This window comes from Cervus canadensis, chromosome 7, assembly GCF_019320065.1.
Source record: "Cervus canadensis isolate Bull #8, Minnesota chromosome 7, ASM1932006v1, whole genome shotgun sequence".
Classification (NCBI taxonomy): Eukaryota; Metazoa; Chordata; class Mammalia; order Artiodactyla; family Cervidae; genus Cervus; species Cervus canadensis.
The window spans coordinates 43,733,257-43,753,494 of record NC_057392.1 but is presented as its reverse complement, the minus strand read 5'-3'; the positions used below and the strand labels follow the sequence as shown (position 1 = coordinate 43,753,494).

Genomic DNA, 20,238 nt, shown 5'->3' with positions numbered 1-20,238 from the left:
AGGCATATTCTTGGGATGCAGATGAGGGTGGGAGTCCAGTGGGCTTGAGGCTCCGGACCTCTGTCTGGCAGGGCCTGCCTGGGGGCACGGGACCCGTACTGCGGCTGGGATGGAAAGCAGCAACGTTGCAGCACTCTCGAGGACAGCTCCAACATGAGCCTCTGGACCCAGAACATCACAGCATGTCCTGTGAGCACCCTTTTGTAGCCCCTACCAGGGACCTCTTCCCCCAAATTCAGGCCAACTCTCCATCAGTGTCCCCAGAGCCCTAGGACCTTGTGTCTTCCCTGCCCCTGCCTTGGGTGACAGGATCCTGCTCCTGATGTGTGTCCACAGGTGCGAAATGTGACTCGGGATGGGGGCTTCGGCCCATGGTCACCATGGCAACCATGTGAGCACTTGGATGGGGACAACTCAGGCTCTTGCTTGTGTCGGTCCCGAGCCTGTGACTCCCCTCGACCCCGCTGTGGGGGCCTCGACTGCCTGGGGCCAGCCATTCACATTGCCAACTGCTCCAGGTATGTGAGGATGCAGGGCTTGCCCAGGTATGTGAGGATGCGGTGGCCTTGGAATGGAGTAAGGGGAATAGAGGAAATGCAGCATCATCCCAGCCAGGTATTTGCACTAAGGGACAGAAAATACTTCAGGGCTGTGTAGGAGACTGGACTGGTGGCTGACATCTGAGGCAGGAAACGAGCGCTGGGAGAGTTTCCACACCAGTGGGAGAGAAGTGTCTGCCTGGTGGTGCTTTTCATACAAAGAGGAAGTCTGGTTAGGCATGGGAGTCACTCCTAGACAATCTATAGCCACAATAAGCCTTGCAGTCCCCAACTGGAGGGACAGCATGGGATGGTGGTGACCACCTAATCACTCTGAGCTTCTCTAAATGGGGGTTACAATGCCCTCCCTGAAGGTTGTTGGGAGGGTTAAATGAGACTCTCTCTCTCTACATATATATATATAGAGAGAGAGCGAGCTACCTAATACCTACTATACACTGCCTACTACCTGGGGACTCCCCAAAGTAATTAAAATAAATAATCCATAATTCCAGACACTCTTAAAATAATTTTATATCCATTTATTAACTTAACCATCACAACACCCTCATGGAGTAGGATACAATCAGTACCCTTACTTTAAAGATAAGACTATGATGAAACACAGAAGATTTCAATACATTGCCCAGCCTTAAAAAGCCCGTTAGTTGTAGAACCAAAATTTGTAAGGTCTGCCAGCCAACAAGGCTGAAACAAAGGTTACAGATGGGAAAGGACATCTTCTCTAGAGAAGATGTCCTTTGTCCCTGCAAGTAGAGGCCATGTCCTATCTCTGTGCTCTAACCATGAGCACAGCCTGATGTATAGAAGAAGGCTTTCAATCTATGTTGGAGTACGTCATTCCTGAGATGGTTTGGTTAGGAGCTATTGTATTTCCCGTGAATGGCACTTCCTGACAACAATACAAAATCCATCTATGCAGATGTTATTAGATCGAAGCTAGGACTCAGAGGGTCATGTCTCTGTCTCTGTCCCCTCCGGCCCGACCAGGAACGGGGCGTGGACACCCTGGTCGTCTTGGGCCCTGTGCAGCACCTCCTGTGGGATCGGATTCCAGGTCCGCCAGCGAAGCTGCAGCAACCCTGCGCCGCGCCACGGGGGCCGCATCTGCGTGGGCAAGAGCCGGGAGGAGCGGTGAGCTAGGGTGTGGCTGGAGGTTTCCGCGACAAGCCAGCCCCGAGGTCCCCGACTTCCTGGGCCCCCCAGAAGGTGGTCTGGATTCTCCGGGTGATCCAGTGGACCCTCGTTTTCCCAATTTTCCCAAGTCTCACAATCCCAGTGACCTCTCATAAGAAAAGGAGTAACGACTCCTCCCGTTCTGCCCCTCAGGTTCTGTAACGAAAACACGCCTTGCCCGGTGCCCATCTTCTGGGCATCCTGGGGCTCCTGGAGCAAGTGCAGCAGCAACTGTGGGGGCGGCGTGCAGTCGCGCCGCCGGACCTGTGAGAACGGCAACTCCTGCCCGGGCTGCGGCGTGGTGAGGGTCCGGCCGCGGCGGGGGCGGGCGCGGGATGCTTGCACCCGCAGCCCAGGGTAGGGCAGACGGGGCGGGGTCGGAGCGCAGGGGCAGGCCAGGGTCTGCACGGCTGTGAGACAGCACCGGATCTCACCCCGAAGGAGTTCAAGACGTGCAACCCCGAGGCCTGCCCCGAAGTGCGGCGCAACACGCCGTGGACGCCGTGGCTGCCGGTGAACGTGACGCAGGGCGGGGCGCGGCAGGAGCAGCGCTTCCGCTTCACTTGCCGCGCGCCGCTGCCAGACCCCCACGGGCTGCAGTTTGGCCGGAGGAGGATGGAAACCCGAACCTGCCCGGCGGACGGCTCTGGAGCCTGCGACACTGATGGTACAGCTCCAGGGCGATGGGGGCGGGGAAAGGTGGAGTGGGAGCTGGGGGTCGCGGGGGCGGGGAAGGGTTGCGGTTCGGGAGAAGGCTTAGGTGGCGCTAGTGGTAAAGAACCCGCCTGCTAATGCAGGACACCTAAGAGATCCTGGTTCGATCCCTGGGTCGGGAAGATTCCCTGGAGGAGGGCATGGCAGCCTATTCCAGTATTCTTGTCTGGAGAATCCCATGGACTGCCTGATGGGCTACAGTCCATGAGGTCGAAAAAGAGTCGGAGACGACTGAGGCGACTTAACATTGTGGCTAAACCAGCCCCCTCTATTCCCCCAGCGCTGGTGGAGGAGCTCCTGCGCAGCGGGGGCGCCTCCCCGCTCACGGTGAGCGGGGGCTGGGCTGCTTGGGGCCCATGGTCCTCCTGCTCCCGGGACTGTGAGCTGGGTTTCCGCGTCCGCAAGAGAACATGCACGAACCCCGAGCCCCGCAACGGGGGCCTGCCCTGCGTGGGTGACGCCGCCGAGTATCAGGACTGCAACCCGCACGCTTGTCCAGGTAACCCTCCACCAAGGAATCTTGCCCAGGGAACCCTGCTCTGGGAGACTCCCAGGCCTACCCAGGCCTCAGCTTGAGCGTAGAGACCGCTCCTCCCCGCCCACTCTGCACACGGGGCCCCAGAGCAATTTCTTTGGCCCTGTAAATGGACACAGCAGCGACTCCCAGGGACCAGGCATTTCCTCACCCTCCGTGCTGCTGTTTTCTCTTCCCTAATGCGTTAGCCAGAGAAGGTGCTTGATTTGACATGGAGTTGGTTTTGGGGTCTTCTTTGCAGCCTGCATTTCCCCTGCCTCCCCTGAGGGGAGGGGGCACTCCCTTACAGTGGGCTGTAGGGGTGGGGTGGCCGGGGCAGAGTGACCTAGCCTGGGATGGAGAAGCCTGTCTTGGGCCCTGCCTGCACCCGCAGCCCCTCTTCACACACCCCATGCCTTACAGTGCGGGGTGCCTGGTCTTGCTGGACCGCTTGGTCCCCATGCTCAGCCTCCTGCGGTGGCGGCCACTACCAACGCACCCGTTCCTGCACCAGCCCCGCGCCTTCCCCCGGCGAGGACATTTGTCTCGGGCTGCACACGGAGGAGGCGCTGTGTTCCACGCAGCCCTGCCCAGGTACTGAGTGCGTCTGGCAGGATCTGGGGAGCAACTGTGGAGCCTGCACATCCCCACTATGAGATCTGAGGGGTTAACTTCATCCCAACCCACAACCCACAGAAGGCTGGTCACCGTGGTCTGAGTGGAGTGCATGCGCTGAGGATGGAGTACAGAGCCGTGACAGACACTGTGAGGAGCTGGTCCCTGGGCCCAGCGCTTGTGCTGGAAACAGCAGCCAGAGCCGCCCCTGCCCTTACAGCGAGATTCCCGGTGGGTCTTCTAGCCAGCCCCTTCACACCCACCCTCTCTGCTCTGAGTCCCCAGCTTCCTTCCCCTTCTGAACTATTCTGGGGGTGCAGGATGAAACACCAGAGTGGGACATTCACACACTTTGGGCCTTTGTCCCTCCTCATCTAGTGGATGGGCCAACCCTTCTTAGAGGTGGGGTTTGGGTGGAGACAAAGGGGAATGAAAGTGGCCAGTCCCAGCCCCACAGGTTACTGCTGACCCAGGGGTCCTTCAAGAAAGACACATCGAGCCCTAAGAGGGACCCGTCTTCTCCCCTCCCTGCCTCTGACACCCACTCCGCTTGTCTTCGTGCAGTGATCCTGCCTGCCTCCAGTGTGGATGAGACCACCAGCTGTGGAGGTAAAAGGAACCTGCCCCAGCTCACAATGCTGCATTTCTACCCACCACCACCCCTACAAGGAGGAGGCCCACCTACTCCAAAATCTGGAGTCTACTTCTCGCTCTGGACATGCAGACCTTGTTGAGGTCCTGCTGTAGACCATATGTAGGGGTGTCCAGGCAGTTCTGCTCTTGTCTCCCAACTAAGAAGTGGTCGTCTAATTTGTATTCAAGAGATGTCATGCAACTCCACACCACTGGCTGCCTCCTGTGACCCAAGCCACAGGTGGTCCTGTGAGACAGGTCCCTGGTGACAGGCCACTCAGCCTTCTTGTTTCTGATAGCTCTGGCCTCAAAGCCCTTGATGTCTCAGAGCCTCCTCTTGGGAGGTAGTTGGTGGGGGGTCTTCACAGTGGCCCTTTCCTTCCTTCTGGCCTCTTGCTCTCCCAGGGTTCAGCCTCATCCACCTGGTGGCCACAGGTATCTCATGCTTCCTGGGCTCTGGGCTGCTGACCTTGGCGGTGTACCTGTCCTGCCAGCATTGCCAGCACCAGTCCCAGGAGTCCACGCTCGTCCATCCCGCCACCCCCAACCACCTGCACTACAAGGGTGGGGGCACCCCCAAGAATGAGAAGTACACACCCATGGAATTCAAGGTGGGAGTCCTCCTGTAGAAGCAGGGGCTGGGTGATGGGTGCAGGGGTCCTGGCCTTAAGCTGGGCATCACTGGGATGGGCTTTCAGAGGGGGCAGTGGTATTATAAACAGAACACTGTGTCAACAGCCAGAATGTTCTCTCATTGATGGGCTCCTGACTTCCTTGCCCTGGCCTGTTCCCTTGCCCCATCTCTCCTTTTCACCCTTTCCTCTCTGGTTCCTTCCTTCTCCCACAGACCCTGAACAAGAATAACCTGATCCCTGATGACAGAGCCAACTTCTACCCGTTGCAGCAGACCAACGTGTACACGACCACCTACTACCCAAGCCCACTGAACAAACACAGCTTCCGGCCTGAGGCCTCACCTGGACAACGGTGCTTCCCCAACAGCTGATATCACTGTCCTGGGGACTTGGGCTCCTTGCCTTCCAAAGGCACAGAGCAGGTGGAGATGGGACGGTGGAGCCAGTTTGGTTTTCTCCCTCTGCAGTAGGCCAGGAACTTGCTGCCTTGCCTTTTGGGGGTCCCATCTGGCTTCAGAGAGCTCTGCCTGGCAGTGACCATGGGGGAGAGGACTGGCTTCAGGCTGGCATGTGGCTGCAGTTCTGGCTCAGCCCAGGTCTCTCATGGCTGGCTTGCAACCCACCATCATGCTGATCTCCCCTGCCATGTCTGGGCTATGGACCTGCTAGGCGTGTGAGGGAGTTGGAGAGTGAGACGTCAGGAAGGCAGGCTCTTAGGTGTGGGTTGGAAATGATGGCCTGTGTGGCTATCATGGGCTGAGTCTGCCCGTCTCTGACTGGCCCCAGGAAGGGCCTGGGCCACATCCCAATTATCTTGGAAAGAAACTAATCTAATGGCCCTAATAGTTCTGTATTCTCTGCCCAGGGCTGGGCCATCATGGTGCTGCCCCAGTGTGACATGGGGACCAAGGCTGGCCCAGGTTGTCTACCTTCTCCTAGCAGTCTGAACATGGCCCAGGGACATCCCTCCGGTCAGAGGCAGTGAGGACTGGGGGCTGGAGGCTGATCTTTGCTGAGGAGTCCTTTAATATGGGCTGGCTCATCCCTCAGCCTTTCCTTCAGAGTGCACGAATGGTAGCCCAGGAGCAAGGGAGGCGGGAGTCCAGCCCCCGTGCTGCTCTGGAGACTGCCTTCCAGTTGCTGCTCGATGCAGCTGTTGGCTGAGACCTGCTTGGGAGTCTGTGCTGGCCCCTCATCTGTTCAGGAACACATACACATGTACACACACAATCACAATCTGCTGCAGCAACAAAAAGGATGTTGGGCTGTGGCATGATTAATTAAAGATGATACCCAATCTCCAAATGTAACGTTGTCTTCATGCATATGTTTGTGGGCTCTTCCTGGCATGGTCTGATCAATTAAGGCAATGTACTGGGGTGACAGATGGTCTTCTCACAGTGGGGCAGATGACCCAAGTAGAGTTTGACTTTAACAGAGGATAACTTGCCATTTGTGAATAAATCTCCACACACATGTTGCCCTAAACCCTTGTTGGAAAAAAGGTTACAGATAAACAAATTCACAAGTAGGGACACAAAGAAAACTAAAGGCAGTACAACCGGAAATTTCTGCCTGTTCCCTTAGCAGCACTATCAGGCTCCACAGTGGAAATATGTGATTCCAGCAGGGGAGTATTGATGAGGGGTATTTTATGAGGTATTTACATTGCTGAGTTTAATAAATCAAAATTGACTGAGAAATGACTAAGCCTGTGAGGTGGGGGAAGCCTGCTGTAGTTTTTGCTGGATTAAATCAAAATAGCCTCAAAGTCTCAGCCCAGCAAATCAGTGCTTCCATTTTGGATGAGACTGATGGACATGTTAAATTTAGAGAACAATTTCCTGACTTAATTGGCTGGATCAATTCTTACAGGATTCCCAGCAAAATCTACTTGTAGGTTAGGCTGTAAAGTGTGAGATCCTGGGGATAGAGGAGGCAGAGAATCTTGGGAAGGAGAGGAGGAAGAAAAGAGCATTCCTGGCCCGTGTGTCTTGGAGACCTTTGTGCTCACCAGGACAAGGGCAACAGCAGTGGCCTCAGGCCGAGGCGGAGCCCAGTCAGAGCTCAGGGAACATATGAGGATTTCTGGGGATCCCCAAATCCCTCAATTTGGGTATTGCTCACTGGGTTCCTGCTCACCCTGTGAATGCAGAGCTTGTAGGGGTCTGTGCTAGGTCTTGAGGTTTTGGGTTCCCTTGGACTTCATAGGGACAGGGAAGTTCAAGAGTGTTCCAGGGCCTAGGGTTCCTGCTTCACAGGGGTCACTCATATATGCCTGGGACTGTTCAGGTCTGGAGGAAGTAGTCATGGAGAATTCCTGTGGCATGCCCAGCCACTGTGACTAGAATGGCAACAGTGGGAGGTAAACTCATGTGTGTCATGGCAAAATACACACCACACATGCATGCACACACACATACACACACCGTGAATTCTCTGTTTGTAAAACCTGTTGTGTTTTTGGAGGCATGACCATTCAATTCATAACTCTGGGAAGGATCCACACTGCATGCAATTAGCTTGCATGGATGGCACAGGCTACTTCATAGCCTGGCCCAGAACTGAGGAAACCAGAAATGTGCTCCCTGATGAGGGTGTGTTGCTCTCTGGCAGGTGCTTGAGGCCACATGGATGGCTGCATGGTGTCAGGGAGCTAAAGTGTGAAAGAAAAAGGGGCTTCACTGGGCCAGCTGGCCCAGCAAGAACCTCCAGCAAGAGGAAGGAAGATGCCAGGTGGGGTGCTCCAAGCCTTCTTGGGCCCTCTTGTCTCAAAATAACTGTGTGTGTGTGTGTGTGCGCGCGCGTGCATTTTCTTCTTATTAAAGTAATACAGTTTCACTGTGGAAAATTTAGAGAATTCAGGGAACCAAAAAATACAATTAATAATTATGTTGAAAAACAAAGCAGAGACTTGGGGAATGTAAATAAATGGTGGTATCTCAACTCCAAAATCAAAGAGAACAAAAAACAAAAGCTCTGTCACTATTTTCAATAAAACTAGGATGTATCTGTAATCCCAAATCATAATATATGAAGACAGAAAGCAGATGAAGGAACAGCAATCATCTAGTAGAGTGGATGTGGGTCAAACCTGAACACTCAATTTCAGGAGGAATCAGAAGTTGGAAGAATAAAGTATCAAGGAAGGTGGGGTTAAGGTAGAAGCCTAAGAGAGGGCTTGGTTCATTTCTCCAGGAGGAAGAAATAGAGCTGGGCACCTTCTTCCTATTAGGATGGATGAGATTTAGAACAAAAACTGGCCTCCTCTCTCTGGTGGCAGACACTGGCCATGTGGTGGACAGTTATTGGGACCCCAAGTACAGAGTTCTTGTCTCATAGCCCAGTCCTTGAGCTGCTCAACTGTAACCCTTAAGCAGCCAAGGTTAGGAGCCCATTAACAATGCAAAGAGATCATCTTCCCACATGGTCAGGCAGGTGTTCTTGACAGGAGGCGATACACCTGGGCAAGTACCTGGGCTTCCCCCACTAGAGGCTAGATTCCAAGTCCTGGTTATAAAGTCAGCACAATTTAAGCCTCTATATTCAAAGTTAAATTCTAGTTTGATTTAGCACATGTCACCTGGAGAGAGAGGATACTGACCAAACTTGCTTTGACATCTGGCAATGGACAGGCTCTATTCCTCTAGTACCCATTCTGCTTATTCATTGTGTCGAAGAATGGGTGTTGGACAGACTGTCAAGGACTCTTGTCTCCAGCTTTACCTCTCACCACCTGCGTGATCTCAGCAAATCTCTTCCCTCTTTGGTTTCAGTTTTCTGGTCTGTGTAATGTCAGTGTTGGGCCAAGGGTCCCTACCAACTTCTGTGATTCCTAGAGCTTTGGGAAAAATTCTTGCACATGATGCTTTTTCCTTTCTGATGCTAGCCATGTGTTCCCGTGTTGCTTGGGCCCTGTCTCTGGGATCTCTAACTTGTCTCAGAGTGTGCTGTGCTACTTGGCGCTGGGTCATATTCAGGAGAAACCAGGTACCCTGAACCCACTGTCCTCATGCAGGAACCTAGGGAAATGTCTTCCTCAGAGTCTGCCATTCTTGATTCCTGGGCTCCAAGTTTCCCTTCCCTGAGGCAGATGAAGGTAGACAATGGATACACATGTATATAATGTGTGTTTGTATGTCACCAAAGCTTGCCTTTGACCTTGTTTTTTGTTGTTTAGTCACTGAGTCATATCAGACTCTTTGTGACCCCATGAACTGCAGAACGCCAGGCTTCCCTGTCCTTCACTATCTCCCGGAGTTTGCTCAAACTCATGTCTACTGAGTCAGCAATGCTATTTAACCACCTCATCTTCTGTCAACCCCTTCTCCTGCGCTTAGGCTTTCCTGGCGTCAGGGTCTTTTCCAATGAATCTGCTTTTCACATCAGGTAACCAAAGTGTTGGAGCTTCAGCTTCAGCATCAGTCCTTCCAATGAATATTCAGTGTTGATTTCCTTTAGGATTGACTGGTTTGATCTCCTTGCTGTCCAAGGTAACTTGATATTCAGCCAAAAATCTGTGAATTGACCTTCAGCCTCAGCTTTTGGAAGTTTAATTGTAACATGGGCGGAACACATGCCCATTATCAGCCAGCTGAGATCTGCCTCTTCAGCAGGGCCTGGGCACTGGTGGGAGGACCCAGACTGGGTGCTGGACAAGTGCTCCTCGGCGGGGTAACCGGCAGGCACAAGGACCCCCTCCTCTTAACCAGAACTGGACCTTGGAGGGTGAAAGTTGAGTCTTGGGACCTTGTCCTTTCTTGTCAGAGCAGAGAGTAACATTTGCTTGGTGGAGATTTATAGGAACATCATTACCTGACCATGGCTGACCTGCAGAACAAAGGATCTGACACCAAGATGTTTGCTACAACTAACCACACCCCTCCCTCACCTTTCCTAGAAAAGGGCTTTGCTGAAAGCTTTGAGGGAGTTTGGGGATTTTAAGGCATGAGCCACCCATCTCCTTTCCGAGCCTTGCAGTAAACCTTTCTCTGCTCCACATTCCAACGTTTTGATATTGTTTGGCCTCTCTGTGCAGCAGGCACACAGACTTGAGTTCAATAACATAAATGTGTATTTTTCATCATTTAAAGCACCCTAGCTTGTGCCTGAGCTACAGCTGTGGTTAATAGGTTACCATTATATCAATTCAGCTTGTCAACTCTGGTGACATGCACAGGGCACACCATTTAGATTTATTGTTAATAGATCACACTCACTATAAATGTCTAGATGAATCTTCAAGTGAAATCTCTATACTTCATGTGTTGAAATTCAATTAGTCCGTTGAACTATATATGCATATTTATTACTGTAAGAGTAAAATGCCCCAATAATAATGATTGTGAAAGCTGCTAATTTTATGTTCAAACACAATTAAGCCCTTTAAAATTAGCAAATGAATAGGGAACAAGACTGAGAGTTTAAAAGAATATTGAGAGACAATGGTAGCTAGATAACTTTAGGAAGAACATTATAGTCTTTGTGAGCTGTGTTCTCAGTCATTCAGCCATGTCCAACTCTTTGCGACCCCCTGGACTGTAGCCTGCCAGTCTCCTCTGTCCATGGAATTTTCCAGGTAAGAATGCTGGACTGGGTTGCAATTTCCTCCTCCAGGGGATCTTCCCAAGCCAGGGATCGAAACCCGTGTCTCTTGCATCTCCTGCATTGACAGGCGAATTCTTTACCACTGTACCACCTGGGAAGCCCATTAATTTAAAATAATACAGGGCAGAATAATAGAGGTTTGATTAAATCATAATTCTAATATTTGCCAACTGGCTTGGTATCTAATGTTCATTATGTTAAACAAAATAATCTTTAACCATTATGTTTAAATGTTGGTATTTAATTCCATTTTGGCTATGAGCCTTTCAAGAATAAAGTCTATTTGGGAGTTCACATCTTATCAAAATGGATTTTTAGAAAAGAATGTCAGTTTTTCGACTTCAACATTTTGTAGGCATAAAATATTACCAAAGTGTGTATAATATCCATAGCAAATCACCTTTAATCTGGACATAATACAGAACATAAAAGGAATGGAGGCAAGAAAAAAGTCCAGGAAAATATAATATCCAAAACCATCCCTGGTTTCTCTACCATTCTCAGTGAAGTGAGCATCTATTTACCACCACAAAACTGCAGCTGACCACACCGAGCAATTATTAATATTCTTCCTGCACTGTGATGTCAAGTTTAAAATTTAAATATGCAATATTAATCATTTAACTTAATCAACATAATCTTAATAGCAAAATTATAAGAATAGTTACATTCTTTGTGATGAGATTTTAGATTAATTCCTAAAATCCCAGATGTTTTGTTTTGAGATGGTGATATCTGGCTGTGGCCTCAGTTTTAAGCCAATACAATATTGATCTCAGCATTTGCCCCAGTGTGTGCTCTGGATGACATACGAGGCTGCCAGCGCACACTGCTCAGCACCAACCTGTCCATCTGCCCATCTTCTTGCAGACTGCTTCCTGGCTGTCTTTTTTCCCTAACAATTACACCACATTTATTTAACCTAACCCCTAATGATAGACTTTAGGATATTTTCAGTCTTTTGTTATAGAGAGTGTTGCAAAGACTATCCTTGTATAGGTACAACTATAATGGCAGAATGAATTCCTAAAAATAGAATTATTCAATGAGTGTACACATTTAAAATTTGATAGATTGTCCAGCTTAAGGTACCTCACTTCATACCTTCTAATTTTATCTGTCTTTCTCTTTTAGAGGAAGTTCTTGGGGGAACTTAGAGGAAGTGGTTGGGCTTATTTGAGGGGGAAAGAAGATCAATCAAGGTGATTTCAGTGCCCCTCCATCTCCGAGGTGCTCCCTTCTCTCTGCCCCTCACTGTGGTCCTGTCCCCCAGGTACCTGGTCAGACCCCTTTGAGGGCCCCCACCACTCCTGTTTCTTTTTTGTCATCAAACCATGTCTGCTTAATATCCAAGGTTTCCTGCGTCTCCATTCTCTTAACTGGAAGAGCAGAACCCAGCTTCAGTGTGACTGGTTGACACTGCCTTATAATTAAGGCTAACCTCAGTAGAAGATAGGAGCGGACGGCAATGCCAGAGAAAGTGGCTGAGCTGGTTGAGGGGGTGGGATTCTCACACAGCTGTTGTTCTCTTCTGCCTCCTGCCTCCTCCCAAGTACCGTGCTGAGGAGATTCTCCACCTACAGGGTATGAGACTGACTTGGCCTGTGATCTTCACCTTTAAATTTCCCTTCAGAGAAAGGAGGAGTTTGAGATGTTTGGTTCGCTGCCCGGGCCCCTCCAGGAACAGTCAATGTGCCAAGGTAAATCCACTTTCTGAGCATGGTGTCTCCCTCTCCCAGGAGCATGCCCAGAACTCAGCCAGTACTGGCCTCCACTGCTAGTTCTTTTGTGAGAGGTGGCACGGTGACTATAAGCTGTAGTGGTAGTGTTGCCTTTTTGAAAAAAAAAAAACACAAAACATACTTTCTGAAAGAATTTTGAAAACTTTAGTTACACCCTTATAATTTTTACATTGACATCTAAAATTTTTCATCACAGCTTAAAGAGCTGCAAAGGATGTAATTTCTGGCATATTGCAAATACTGCCATTTAAAAATAAAACCATTCTTTTAAATGTAACTAATAGCATCTAAGGGCTTCCCAGGTGGTGCTTGTGGTAAAGAGCCCTCCTGCCAACACAGGAACCATTCTCTGAATGTCTTTATGTCTGAGACATAAGAGATGTGTGTTCGATCCCTAGGTGGGAAAGATCCCCTGGAGGAGGGCATGACAACCCACTCCAGTATTCTTGCCTAGAGATCCCATGGACAGAGGAGCCTGGCGGTCTACAGTCCATGGGGTCACAGAAAGTCAGACATGACTAAAGTGACTTAACAATAGCATCTAAAAAACAAAGTATTTTAAAAAAAATACAGGAAAAGCTCTACTTTAATGATTGGAAAATTTTCATTGTTCCTTTTTCACTTTGAATGGGTATATTCCCACAGAATATTATATATTCCCACAGAATTTCACCCTAATGTAATATTTTTTAAGCTTGAAAGTCTTTTATTGTTCGCACTACCATACTTCTTTGCAACTAAAATGTATCTGTGAAAAGAAATGCTAATTTTAAAAAAGTATAAGTTAAAAATTATTTGGGATCAAGGTATCATGATTATTATTAACATCAAACATAAAGATACTTGAATTTTGACAATTATTAAATGTAAAGTTAAATTTTAGAGGGCAGCAGTTTAGAAATTATCACTAGAATGAGAAAGATTAACAGCAGAGAGAGTGAGTGTGTTAGGGCTTACAAAGCATGCATCAATAATTATTGTCAAGTGTGTTATTTACAGAAGAATCCACAATATACTCCTGGTAGAATGTGGACATTGAAATCTATGGTAGGAATTTAGAACAACAGAGAAGTTGGCAATGATAACAAGGAAGCAATGATATTCATCTTTTGCTTGTAATCAAGTAATGCATCAATGTAAGAGATGAGTATGGATTTATGGTATTTGGTATTGTTTTGACAAAATTTAATAAAAAGGAATAAAATGTTTAGAAGAAAGAATAGGAGAAAATCTTCATGAGCTTGGGGTAGGCAAGGATTTTATATGACACTCAAAGCACAGTCCATAAAAGAAAACTGCTAAATCATACTTCATCAAAATAAAGAACTTCTCTTTGAAAGACCCTGTTAAAAGAGTTAAAACATAATCCACTGGGCTGGGAATTCCCTGGTGATCTAGTGTAGGACCCCATGCTTTCACTGCCTAAGGCTTGGGTGCAAACCCTGGCCAGGGAACTAAGATCCCACAAGCCACGTGGTGTGGCCAAAAGGAAAAAAAGGAGATAATCCACTGGTGAGGAGAAAACACTGGTAAATCCAGAATATATAAAGAATTATCAAGGTGCAGTAACAAGAAAACAAAGAACCCAAGAATACATGTGCAAAAGTCTTGAAAGACCTTTCACCAGAAAAATATTATGAATGCCAAATAAACATGTGGAAACATGCCATTTGCCATTAGAAAAAAACGTGAATTAAAACCACAGTGAGGTACCATAACAACTATTAAAATGGCTAAAATTGAGAAAGACTGATTATACCAAGTGTGTCAAAGATGTGGAATAAGGGAAACTCTCCTATATGCTGGCAGAATGTAAAATGGGACAACCACTTCAGAAAATAGCTTGGCAGCTTCTTAAATAAACATATATTTACTGTATAATCCAGTCATTCCACTCCTAAGTATTGACCGAAGAGACAGGAAAGTATACTTCCATAAAAAGACACAAATGTTCATAGTACTTGTATTTGTAAGGGCCAAAAACCAGATACAGTCTAAATATCCATTACCAGGTGAAGGGATAAACAAATTGTGCCATATTCATACAATGGATACATTCAGCAATAAGAAGGAGCAAAATATTGATGCATGGAGCAAATGAATGAATGAGTGGAAAGAACCACAGAAAAATAAAGAATATCTACTGTATTGTTCCATGTATATACAATTCTAGAAAATGAAACATCTGAAATGGCAGAAGGCAGATTAGTGATTGCCTAGGGTTGGGATATGGTTGACAGGGCAAGTGGAGGGAAGGGTGTTAAAGAGGCAGCAGGTAAGTTCATTTATCTTGATGGTGGCAGTGGTTTCATGGGTATGTGCATGTAGCACAAAGCTTGTGGCATATACTTTAAATAACCGAGGCTAACTGCATGTCTGTTCTATCTCCATAAAGCTGTTAAAAAGTGTGAATACATGCCCAAGAAAATATAAAATACTTAGTTCCTACAATGTTTGCTTTACTTGAAGGTGTACTATTTAGCTATCTGAAGTACACAGGGAAACACCTTCCTCCCCCTCTTTAAAATGCTCTGGATTTTGCCCACAGGGAGGGCTGGGTGACAAAGGACTCTCTCAAAGCTCTTCCTCCAGCTGAGAGTGGGGAAGAGACAGAGAGGAGGAGCTTCCAAAGCCGCGTGCGTCACTGCAATCTCAAACATTCTGAGATACAGTTAGGTAAGGCTGCAGCCTTGACCTGCGTGCATCGCGTGGGAGAAGTCAGGTCCTGCCCCCTTACTGCCTCTCACTGGTTTCAGCCCTGACCTTGAGTTGGCAGGTGCTCTCTCTGATGGTTTGAGGAAAGGGAGTACTTGGTTTCCTTAAATCTGTCACTCTGTGAAACTCTTGTGCTCATGTGCCCTGGTCTGAAGGCCCCTGACACAGAGGGATTGTCACTAACATGGGCCCCTGGACTCTTTCTTTAGTTACTAGAAATTGAGGCCAGATGAGAACTCCATGCAAGGCTTTATTGGGGTTTGTGCTGCAGCACAAGGCAGTGACAACAAGTAACAGGTGCCCTTGTGCACTCTGGGACAGGGACAGCTTGGGTCCTTCAAGGGGTTAACAACAGGTGGGTCCATGGTCTGCCCACCCTCTTGGTGATGCCATGAGCGGGGACCATGGACAGCATACCCTGCTTTTGCTCTTGGGACCTCAGAAATGGCAGTTGGTTTGTGGCCTTTTGTGTATCTTGTTGTCCATAATTTGTCCCACCTGTGCTCTGTGCAGTTATGTTTAATCCCTTATAATTTCTTTGTATTCCATTGCCTGAGGAGATGTGTGACCAGGGCCAAGCACTCCAGTGTAGGTCCCAGGTTCCAGCCTAACCATGATGGCCCTGGACTTTCAAATTCTAGACCCAGCATTTACTGTGATATGTGAGGTAGGAATAGTGACACTTACCTTGCAGGTCTGTTGTGAAGAATAAATTGACCCTAGAACAGGGCCTTGTACAAAGTCTGGCCACACAAATACACTGCTCTTGGGAAAGCTCTTTTACTTGTGTGTGTGTGTGTGTGTGTGTGTGTGTGCGCATGAGACACAGCCTTACCCAGGACCTACTGCCTCCTGGTTGGAGCCCAGAGCTCTGTAGCCACAAACTGAGCTCAAATACATCCCTGGCTCATCACCTATTTGACCTTGGGCAATTTGTTCTTCTTATGCAAAATGGAGCTAATAATAAAACCTACCCTGGGTTTGCTATGAGGGCTGAAGCCTGGAAAGTGCTTACAACAGGATCAGGCACTTAGCAAGCACCCAAAATTGTTATCCTTGTTACCGAGCTAAGCATGGGAGTTAGGTTTGTCTTTGCAATCTGAGTCACTGGGGTGTCAAAGTAAATATGTGTCGACTGAAAAATGCACAACGTAAAAGTTTGAGAATTATGTTTTATTTGGTGAAACTTCTGGAGACTTAAGCCTGGAAGACAGTCTCTCAGATAGCTCCAAAGGACAGCTCCGAAGATGTAAGGGAGGAGCCAGGATATACAGGAGTTATGCAACAAAACCCAGATAGTCAAAAGATTGTTGTTTAGTCACTAAGTTAGGTCCTACTCTTACGACTCCATGGACTGTAGCCTGGTAGGCTCCTCTGTCCATGGGATTTCCCAGGCAAGAACATTGGAGTGGGTTGCAATTTCCTCCTCCAGGGGATCTTCTCAACCCAGGGATAGAACCTGGGTCTCCTGCATTGCAAGCAAATTCTTTACTGCTGAATCACTGGAGAAGCCTTAGTCAAAAATTACCATTAATTAAAGAAAATCAGATGTCTAAAGTTAATGAATTTAGAGTTTTTCTGTGTATGAGAAGATGCAAGAGTCTGGGCTTATTGAAATCATTCCTTTGATACGCACCTTAACTATCTAGGGCCAGTATCTCAATTTTCTCCATCTTGAATCCCCTCAAAGTACACAACTGGGGGCAGCTGCAGTGGCTGCTGGCTTGATGGCCACAGCATCATTAGTTTACTGATATGGTGGCAAATATAGAAATATGGAAAATATGATTCTAAGTGTCTCAAAATTTGCTTTGTTGACAAAATTTCAAAATATACCCTAGCTTTCTTTGGGGAACAAATGATACTAGCCCAGTAAATTACGCATGAAACAGTTCTGTAAGATACCACTTCTGGAAAAAACAAAAGTCTCTCATATGGGGCCTTTCCATCTCCATTTATTTATACTTGAGAACATCCCCCCCTTCCCACCACCCCTTCTGTATGATCCCAAGAGGGCTGTTCTCTTGCTCTCTGTCATCCTCTGCTCGACCAGCGCCTGCTTCACTCACTCCCCACTCACGTGACTGACCTTCCTACATTCTTGCCCCCTGGCCCCAGGTAATGATTGTTCTAGTCTTTAGATCAGAACCCACACCTGACAGCTTATCAAAGGGGCAGTATGGGGCTTGCTCCCCAGCTGGTTTCCCAGGTAACCAATGGGCCAACTTGACTTCAATTCCCCTTTAACTAGTAATCTGCCCCTGCCCACTGCCAAGTCCTGCCTGCTGTCTGCCACAAACACAGTGGGGTCTTGCTCTAGGACCTTGCTTCAGACATGTAAGCTCCCCCACCCATTAAACCACTGATGACTCTGTTGCTGCCTCTGGGCCTTTTCTTCAGTCTTGAAGCTGGACAAGCACTGGGTTTGCAGGCCTGTGGGGTGCAGCCCAATACCTTCCCGCACTGCTTTCTTTCTGCCTCTTACTTGCTGGAATTCAGAATTGATCAGGCCTTTAAAGATCATCAGGTCCAGTGTTTTAATGGAAGAAACAACTAACGGGTTGAATCAGGGCCCATGCCAAGGTGTGTGGTTTATGAGAAGTGAAGAAAGAACAGAAAAGAAGATCGGCCCCCTGTCGCCTCTCCTTGGTATTTTTTCCACCTGAGCAGAATCCCTGAAATTAACTCATTTGCTGGTGGACCTTAATGGGGCTTGTGACACAGGAAGAAACAGAATTTTGTCTCTGCCCCTGCTTCCTGATACACACCCCCACAAAACCCTTGGAATCTCTGAAGGACATGTCTTTAGTATGGTATGGATGGCTATGGGCTGGGGGCTCCTGAATAGCCTCTGAATGGGGGGGTGGTTGCCAGGGGATCCAATCAGCTGATTAGAGGACTGGCCCATTGGCCCCAACCTCCTGGGAAGGTTAAGTTAATCACTAAGGGCTAATGATGTACTCAATTGTGCCTGTAATGAAGCCTCCATAAAAAAACAAAACAAGACAAAACAAAACCTCTAACCAAAAGGTTTTGAGAAGACACACTTCTGGGCTGGTCAACACTCAGAGGTGCTGAGAGGACAGTATGCTTAGAGAGGTCATGGAAGCTCTGTGCCCCTTCTCCCATGACCTGGCCCACTCATCTCTTTTAGTGGCTGTTCCTGAGTTGCATTCTTTTATAACAATGTAGCAATCTGGTACAGAAACTGTTTTCCTGAGTTCTGTGAGCTGTTCTAGCAAATTATCAAACTTGAGGAGGGTTATGGAAACCCATGATTTTCTTTTTTAATTGAACTATAGTTGATTTACAATATTGTGTTAGTTTTAGGTGTATAGCACAGTGATTCTGTTACACACACACATACATATAACATTTTTATATTTATACACATAATCTTTTTCAGATTATTTTCCATCATAGGTTATTACAAGATATCAAATATAGTTCCTTGTGCTATACAGGAAATCCTAATTGTTTAGCTATTTTAGAGATAGTGGTATGTATCTGTTAATCCCAAACTCCTAATTTATCCCTGCCCCACTTTCCCCTTTGATAACCAAAGTTTTTTTCCTATGACTGTGAGTCTGTTTCTGTTTTGTAAATAAGTTCATTCATATTATTTTTTAGATTTCACATATAAGTGATATCATATAACACTTACCTTTGTTTGATTTCACTTAGGGTGATAATCTTTAGGTCCATCCATGTTGCTGCAAATGGCAGTATTTCATTCTCTTTTATGGCTCAGTAATATTCCATTATGTATGTGAATACATATACACACACCACATCTTAAACAAATCATCTACTGATGAACATTTAGGATGCTTCCATGTCTTGGTTATTGCAAATAGTGCTGCTATGAACAGCAGGGTGCATATATCTTTTCAAATAGGAATTTTAATCTTTTCCAGATATGCCTAGGAGTAGGATTACTGAATCATATGGTAACTCTATTTTTAGGTTTTTTTTTTTTTAAAGGAACCTCCTTACCATTTTCTATATTGGCTGCATCGATTTACATTTCCACCAACAGTGTAGGAGAGTTCCCTGTTCTACACATTCTCTTCAGCATTTATCATTTGTAGACGTTTTGATGATGCCATTCTGACCGTTGTGGCTTGACACCTCATTGTAATTTTGATTTGCATTTCCCTAATAATTAGGGATGTCGAATGTCTCTTCAAGTGTCTGTTGTATGCCTTCTTTGGAGAGATGTCTGTTTAGATCTTCTGCCCATTTTTTGGTTGGGGAACCTGTGATTTATATCCTTTCAAGGGTCAGAAGCAGAGGTGACAACTTGGACTTGTAACTGGAGTCTTAAAGAGGAGGGAGGAGAGGGAAACTCCTGTGAGACTGAGCCCTTAACTTGTGGGGTTTACCCCATTCCAAGCAGTTAGTGTCAGATTTGAGTTCAACTGTTGGTGACTGCTGAGAATTAGAGAATTGCTTGGTGTGGAGAAACCCACACATTTGGTGTCACAAGTGAGTGTAGAGAAGAAACAGTTTTTACCATTGTTGTTTAGTTACTGAGTCGTGTCCAACTCTTGTGACCCCAAAGACTTCAGCCCACCAGGCTCCTCCATCCATGGGATTCTCCGACAAAAATACTGGAGTGAGTTGCCATGACCTCTTTCAGGGGATTTCCCTGACCCAGGAATCAAATACCAATCTCTTATTTCTCCTGCATTGGCAGGCAGGTTCTTTACCACTAGCACCACCTGGGAAGCCCATGGGAATACTTGTCAGGAGTTAAAAGTCTTCATAACTGAACCAAGCAATTCTGCTTCTAGGTATCTTTCCTAAGAAAATATTCAGAGTAGAAGGAGGATAAATATGTAACAACACCTCCAGAAACACCCTTAATGTCCAACAATAAAATTAAATGAATTATAAAAGCTTCCCTTGTCATGGGAAAATGTCCATGATATGTTAAGGATATAAAACAAAAATACAGTTATGATGTGTTCTATGCTAAAATCATTTATAGCAAGATGTAAAGAAAGCATGATACCTTTCCATATTTCAAAAAATGAAGACTTCGGAACCTTCAAGAAGAGAACAGGACTATTAATATTTGATAATTACTCCAGGAAGGCTAAGAAAACCTTTCCTTCAAAAGGCTAAAGGATATGTATGATTCCAAGTTTTTCCAAGAACAGTCTCCTCACCACCTAACCTGGGATGTGCTTGCTTTGAAACTATTAAAGTGCTTCCATGTTTTTGTGGTGACTCCAAACCTATCTTCATAGCTTTTGCTGCTTGTTCTTTTGTTTTAAATGCTGCAAAGGCAAATCCCTTTAGATCGCCAGTAGCCTTTTAAT

At 47.0% G+C, this 20,238-nt stretch overlaps 1 protein-coding gene across 5 annotated transcripts in view; it reads left to right on the top strand.

Annotated features, from left to right (window-relative positions):
• Positions 1-6,157, top strand: part of SEMA5B (semaphorin 5B) — a 126,595-nt gene extending 120,438 nt beyond the window's left edge. For 3 of the 5 annotated variants that reach the window (XM_043473147.1, XM_043473149.1, XM_043473152.1), the window contains 11 exons: positions 72-189; positions 337-518; positions 1,551-1,694; positions 1,890-2,037; positions 2,178-2,403; positions 2,731-2,949; positions 3,388-3,558; positions 3,661-3,810; positions 4,144-4,188; positions 4,618-4,823; positions 5,060-6,157. In XM_043473147.1, coding sequence (XP_043329082.1) covers positions 72-189; positions 337-518; positions 1,551-1,694; positions 1,890-2,037; positions 2,178-2,403; positions 2,731-2,949; positions 3,388-3,558; positions 3,661-3,810; positions 4,144-4,188; positions 4,618-4,823; positions 5,060-5,218 — 1,768 coding nt within the window. In that variant the 3' untranslated portion in view covers positions 5,219-6,157. The remainder of the gene's footprint in view (positions 1-71; positions 190-336; positions 519-1,550; positions 1,695-1,889; positions 2,038-2,177; positions 2,404-2,730; positions 2,950-3,387; positions 3,559-3,660; positions 3,811-4,143; positions 4,189-4,617; positions 4,824-5,059) is intronic. The other 2 variants (XM_043473148.1, XM_043473151.1) reach the window with 2 other exon arrangements.
• The last annotated feature ends 14,081 nt before the right edge of the window (positions 6,158-20,238 follow it).